Below are 7,084 nucleotides of genomic sequence, written 5' to 3' on the forward strand. Positions count from 1 at the left end.
TATAATAACTGTTTTACGGAAAGTATCACTAATTTCTTTAATGTTAACAGGTTTTTGAATCATCAGAGTATCTTTATTCAGTCTATGATTCTGAAAGAGAGATATATTGTTTGCCTTGAATGATAAATATGCAATTGTGGAAGATTTCAAGTTGATCAGATGCTTTTTTCTATAATTTTTTTTTGTTGATAATAATGTATCTGATACAATAAGGTTGTGAAAGAATAGTGTGTGTAAGCTGAAATAAAGTGTATCTATAAAGGTATCATTTAGTAGTTGATTATGTATTTGATACAATAAGATTATCAATGTTTACGTATTTATGTATCAAGATATTTAATTTGATACATAGTGTTTTTATCAAAATAAACGAGATACACATGAAAATTAAGTATCAGATACGTGGAACAAACAATGATTATAGCAGTGATGTATCGAATCAATAATAACACTAACAAGACTAATTTAAGAATCAAAATAAATGAGATACATTGTGTCTTTGGCAGTGATAATCGTGTACTGACTGATCCAACTATTCCTTTCTCTTTTTTTGAACTTGTATTTCAATGTAGATTTAAATTCAATCATGTATAAACATTGCAAATCAAATACGACTTTCTGGTTTTTGATTTATAACAAAAGATTTCTAACAATATGAATGAAATAAGAAAAAATATTTAATAATATAATAATCAAATATAAAAAGAAATCCTAATATAATTAAATAACAAATATTCTTCCATAATATAGTAATTTGTGATTGATAAGGTTTATCAATCAATTGATTTTCTTTCTATTAGTTGATTTTTATTTTTATTGTTATTATTTTTCCTATTTCTTTCTCCACGTTATTCTCAAATCTCAATCATTTGTTGTTTTTTTTTTAAAAAAAATCATCACGAAAAAGTAAAAAGTTTTTCTAAATCTTGATTCAACATATAATTTTTTTATGATTCAATCAATTTTAATTTTTTTGCTTTTTTTATAAGTTTTTTGCTTTTATCTTATTTTTTCATTTTCTTAATTTGATTTTTTTAGAAATAACGATTGATTTTTATCAACTTTGATGTTATTTTTACTTTTTATTATTATAATCTGAAATTCTATTGTTGAGAAATAAAAATTATTTTCTGAAATTTTGATTTCATTTTTGGTGTGGTATAGGGAGTGATTTGTGGATTGAAATAAGGAAGGAATAAATATTAATTTTGGGAGTTAGGATTTATGTATCAAACGTTTGGAGTTTGAGAGTAAAATAAGGGATTTTGAAAAATTTTAAGGGAATAATTGAGATTATGAAAAGAAAAGATGTGTATATAGGTAAATTATACTTATTTTTATTTAGTTTCCAATTTTTTTCTAACTTAAAAAAAGTTGTTATAAAATTGATTCAGCAAGAATCGAACCGTAGACGTTGGATACTAGAATAAACATATTCATCACTAAACTATCAACCTCTATTGTACATAAATGTGTGTATTTACTTATATAAGGCAAAAACACATAATATATTATATATACATACGATCGAATTTTTCGATAAAGGGTGATCAACCCACATGCTGCAGCTCCGTCCCAGTGTGGCTATTCGACACACTAGTCCTGTGAGCTTGCACAACTTTCGAGTTATAATAAACTCTTTTCACGTGAACACAAATGAAGTGTCATTTCCTAAAAATTGTCACAAGAATATAATTTTTGATATTTGTTTTCTAGATTCATTTATGAATCTAGTTAAGTTCTATATAAATGTTTACTTTTACCTTCTTAAATTTTTTATGTGAAAAATGATTCAATTAAGTTATATGATTTAGGAATTTAAGTTGTAATTACACATTAGACACGTGAGCGTGCACATTTGTTTGATGTATTATACTCTATTCACTTGAATTCTATTTTTAGTGTGACGATTTCCTAGATTGTTCTTCACGTGAATTTAGTTATATGCTTTAGGAATTTCAATAATGATTGTGATGTGAGTGATGTAGTGAATAACTGCTAAGTTGTGTGTGTCCTGCACGACTTTCTAGATGTGGTAGACTCTTTTCACTTGAGCTCAATTTTGTATATGCCTATTGCCTAGATTTTTTTAATGTGAATTTAGTTAAGTGCTTGATGAATTTAAATAGTGGTTGCGACATTAAAGACGTTAAATACTGAATGACTCTTAAGTCATGTGTGCTTACACGACACACTAGTCATGTGAGCTTGAACAACTCTTGAGATATAACAATCTCTTGTCACGTGAATTTCAATGAAATTCCTATTCCCTAAATCTTATCACGTGAATGTAATTTTTATATACTCATTTCCCAGATTCATTTTCACGTGAATTCAATTAAGTCCTCTATAAAGGTTTGCTTTTTATCTTTTTTAGATTTTTAATACAAAAAAAAATTTACGTTTTTCGCACTCTAATAACTTTCCCACATCGATAATTTTTTACTGAGAGTTACCATTTGGACGCTATTTATCCTACGTGACTCTTTTGGCTTCTCAAACCTACAAACATATAGTAAGGTACTACTTCTGGTTTTTTAATAGTGATAGACTAATGAAGTGAAATAGATCTAAAGAAAATTTTCGTAAAGTAGAGGGGAAAGCTTCTTAAATTGAGCGATAGGTCCATGCCTTTCAATCAAAATAAGTAGATTTTCGTTGCATACATATTCTATTTTTACTTTACAACCAACTTTCGACCCAGATATAACTTTCGGAGAAGAGAGGGGAAAGCTTCTTAGAGTGATTATAGAAGTTCCGTTTTAGCAACGGGCCGTGATATGGGCCTAAAAGGCCGCAGCTCTAATTTAATCTCTACGACCCGCGTAACATTTTTGGCGCTAATCTCTTTTTTCCCGCGAACAGTAAATAGCGCGGGAAAAAATTGATTCCTTTTAGCTGTTTATTTCAGCCCTACTGAATCCCCAATTCGTTTTCATTTTCACAGTAACATCGATTGTATCTACCTTCTCAGTTCTTCTTTTCAGATTTGTTTTTGCTAACAATGGGTTCTTCAACAACAGTTGTGTTGCGGAGAAGAACGGAAGCTCCAAAACCGGGAAGAAGAATATTGAGGAACAGGTCGAATTCAAGGAAAATGGTTGAAGAAGATGAATACAGCGATATTTCATGTGTGAAATGTGGATCTGGTGAATACCCAGCTCAGCTTTTGCTTTGTGACAAATGTGACCGAGGATTTCATCTGTTTTGCTTGAGACCCATTCTGGCTTCAGTTCCCAAAGGCTCCTGGTTCTGCCCATCTTGCGATGATAACAAGAATCCGACAAGTATGTATATGGGTTTTCATTTTTTATTCGTTTCTTCAATTTTTGAACCTTTTTGTGTTAGAATTGTATTTGGGTGTTTATGAAATCTGCTAAAAATTGAAGCTTGATTTTGGTTGCCTAATCTTTAATTGTTTGACGATATGGGGTTAATTGTTATAGACTAACATGGTTTGAGTAATTAATGTCAGCAAAGCAACTCTTTTATATTTGGGTGTGTAAAATTGTAAACAAGTAAATGTCAAGAACCCCCAATTGTTTGAACAACCCTAATTATTGAGTGTTGAAATGGGAGGGTTCAAATGAAGTGTGATGAGCTTTGATGGTCTGTAGAGTACATTGATTGTACAGAAATGGCTATGATGGAGTTTCTCTTATTTGTATTAACAGCTGATCTAGGGGGAATGTTTTTATGCCGTGCTAATGATTTAACAACAATAACTATCTTTATAGCCCCAAATGTTTCAGTTTATTCTCCTACCTATTATCAATCCCGAGTAGTTTTGAATTAAGGTGTACTAGTAGTACTAGTTTCTTTAAAGCGTAGTAATCATAAACAAAAATTAAGCTAGACAGATGTGATCATCACTATTTTACAATGCCATGGTCATGACAGTAAAGGTTTAATTTTGTACATGTTGTAATCCATTGTCTTGGTTATTTCATCCTTGAAGGAATAAGGGGTATCCAATGTTTGATAATACTTAATTTATTGATTGATCATGTGTTCCTATCTAATGTGCAGAACTTCCTCTTGTGCAAACAAAGATTGTTGATTTTTTCCGGATTGAGAGACCGTCTAACTCGATTAATGAGTGTGGTCCAGGCAAAGGTAAATTCTCTATAGTTCGGATGATATTATCTTATTTGTTTGCTCCAATTACTTGATCTGATGGGTGTTGCTTTTGGTTGTTTTTTTTGTCAGATTGCCAGAAAAAGAGAAAACGTGGTAGTAGCTTGGTTATGTCAAAGAAGAGAAGAAGATTATTGCCATTCAATCCGACTAAGGATCCTACCCGGAGATTGGAACAAATGACATCTCTTGCTACTGCCTTGTTAGCAGCTGGGGCAGAATTCAGTAATGAGCTTACCTATGTGCCAGGTATGGCCCCACGATCAGCTAATCATGCAGCACTCGAGCGAGAGGGAATGCAGGTATAATAGAACATAATCTTTAAATTTTGACTGACCAAATGTGTTAGATTTAGACTGGCATGCTATTAATGAATCTAACTTAGAGCGGGATCAAAACTTTCAATTGGAAGAAAAATAAAAAGGATGCATTGGCACATTGTAGTGGTTAAAGATGTCATCTTACTATCTTATTGTTAGATAAGAACTGGTCAAATCTCCCTGAATATCGTATTATTTATTTAGCTGATCTTAACTAAATAGGTTCAGGATAGTTTGATTGACTGAGGGGAATCCTCTATGTTGTTTTGCCACATAACCACTGGAGTGGTTTACATAGATATATGCCTTCTGAGTTCTGTGTGATGCTTGAAATTTTCACAAGGAGATGATAATAACTAGTTACTTAGTATGCCCATAAGCCTTTAAAGGAGAAAATGTGGGAAGATTTTTTTTATTTCATTGTATTATTTAGAAAAATGTCCAACTTTCTTAGCATGATCCTTTGAATTACCTATTTTTCAAATCTTAAGACTTCTGTTATTGAACTTCAGGTATTGTCTAAAGACGATACAGAAACTTTACAGTTGTGCAAGAACATGATGAAACAGGGTGAATGGCCACCACTCATGGTTGTTTTTGATCCCAAAGAGGGGTATGTATTTGATCACTATTTTGCTTTCCAATGTATTCACATATTATCATTCTTTTTTGTGTAATCTTAATATGGGATGTTGAATTTATCTTTTTATCTTTGCTTTGTCAGATTTACTGTTGAAGCAGATGCTTTCATAAAAGACTGGACAATAATTACAGAGTATGTTGGAGATGTTGATTACTTGAATAACCGGGAAGCTGATGATGGAGATAGCATGATGACTCTTTTAACTACTAATGATCCTTCAAAAGACCTCGTCATTTGCCCTGACAAGCACAGTAATATTGCTCGCTTCATCAATGGGATAAACAATCATACTCGGTATGTTCTTTTCCATCAAACACTTGTGCCTTTTGAAGTTACTATGATATCTCATGCTTATCCTATGGTTCTTTGTGTACGACTCTTAATTATATCAATCACATCATGAATTAGCCAGCATCCATGTGTTCTTTCTCGTGGAATGAGACTGAACTCTTTCAGAAAATCTCATTATTACAAGCAGTTTAATCTAAAACTGGATGCACAAGTTAAACATAAACATGGGTAGTGTTAAATTCAAGTATGCCTTATACGTGCATTGTATGTTTTTTCTTTTGGGGCGTTCTTAATGATACATATTTCTTCTAACACAGCGCTGGGAAGAAGAAGCAGAATGTGAAGTGTGTGAGGTTTGATGTTGATGGTGAATGCCGTGTTTTATTGGTTGCAAACAGAGACATTCGAAAGGGAGAAAGGCTATATTACGACTACAATGGTTATGAAAATGAATATCCAACAGCGCACTTTGTTTGACCTCATAGGATCCCAACTGATTTGTCCAGCATTGATTTCTAAATTTTTTTAATCTATTGGCACATAGCGTAAAGCCCTGTATACACAAGGGCAAGGTGGAGGGGTATACAAGAATGATTTTGTCTTGGGTGCATCAAATGCAAACGATTCCCAGTTTTTGGCTTCACATCTCAAACCTTCAAGATATTTTAAGTGGACTCATGGAACTCGACCACATGAGAAGATTTTGTGTACAAATGTCAGCTATCTGTGATTCGTTATGTAAATGCTTTAAGCTTGGTTAAGAAAAAGTTGTGTTCTCAGAAAATTCTGATCTTTGTAACTTATGTTCCCCAAACAGAAGTTCCTTAAGCTGTCCAAGCAAAAACTTCTATTGTTGAACTTTAGCATTTTCTCATCAATATCAGAAATTGTTGAAATCCTTATAATTTGAATTGAATTGGTCAAGTTCAATCTCTACTTAATATTATTACATCTGAATTTACTGAACAATCATTGCAGCCTACTTTTTGTGTAGATTAAAGTTAGGCATGACAAGCATATGCATACTCAAAGGCTTCTGGTTAAATGCTATGTAATTGGTTTTTGTAGAGTGGTTCTTTATTGTTTTTCATCCTTGTGACTTCAATGCTTGTAACATTTCTCTGATAGATGTTGAGTTTTTTAATTGCATTTCCAGACCAGGTATTTTCCATGCTTTTTTTCATCAACCAACTTATACATTCTGTGCACATGTTTTGCACTTTATATGAATTTTAAGATTCTTTTATGTGGGGTTATAGATTTGATCTATGTTATAAACAAAAAGATCAACTGTTGAAGTATATCAGTTACTCTACTTTGTAAGTTGCTAATTCATTCTTACTAGACATTTATAGTTAGTTGGTTATCAGTGATAAAACTTCACTATACCTGTTGGTAATGTATCTTAAAAGACAAGATACAGGGAGAGATGCTTATACGGTACATACCGAGGACAGGACCTTAGATAGGAGAATATAGGAGATAAAGATTAAGGTAGAAAGTTATTAAGTAGTTGAGTGTTATCGCGCTTATCCTTCTATACTAGCAGTAGTAGCATTATTCTTGTAGTAGTTCCTTGTTTCTACGACTTCTGTTATTCTTTGTACTTCGATTATCGTATTATTTTTTGTAGTCACTGTTGTTCCCTTTTTAGAATGTTCTGTCATGCCTCGTTGAGTATTTTGCCTTCATT

At 32.1% G+C, this 7,084-nt stretch overlaps 1 protein-coding gene across 1 annotated transcript; it reads left to right on the top strand.

Annotated features, from left to right (window-relative positions):
• Nucleotides 1-2,833: 2,833 nt before the first annotated feature.
• LOC107012768 (histone-lysine N-methyltransferase ATXR6) lies at nt 2,834-6,327 on the top strand. Its single transcript, XM_015212690.2, has 6 exons — nt 2,834-3,287; nt 4,030-4,116; nt 4,210-4,439; nt 4,970-5,070; nt 5,182-5,394; nt 5,709-6,327. The coding sequence occupies exons 1-6, from the start codon at nt 3,005-3,007 to the stop codon at nt 5,866-5,868; spliced, it is 1,074 nt and encodes a 357-aa protein (XP_015068176.1). The 5' UTR covers nt 2,834-3,004; the 3' UTR covers nt 5,869-6,327.
• The last annotated feature ends 757 nt before the right edge of the window (nt 6,328-7,084 follow it).

This window comes from Solanum pennellii, chromosome 3 (genome assembly GCF_001406875.1).
Source record: "Solanum pennellii chromosome 3, SPENNV200".
Lineage (NCBI taxonomy): Eukaryota > Viridiplantae > Streptophyta > Magnoliopsida > Solanales > Solanaceae > Solanum > Solanum pennellii.

Coding starts and splice junctions, on each gene's coding strand:
- LOC107012768 (XM_015212690.2), top strand. CDS start 3,005: ATGGGTTCTTCAACAACAGTTGTGTTGCGGAGAAGAACGGAAGCTCCA. Junction 5,071..5,181: donor GTTTTTGATCCCAAAGAGGG/GTATGTATTTGA, acceptor TTGCTTTGTCAG/ATTTACTGTTGAAGCAGATG. Junction 5,395..5,708: donor GGGATAAACAATCATACTCG/GTATGTTCTTTT, acceptor CTTCTAACACAG/CGCTGGGAAGAAGAAGCAGA.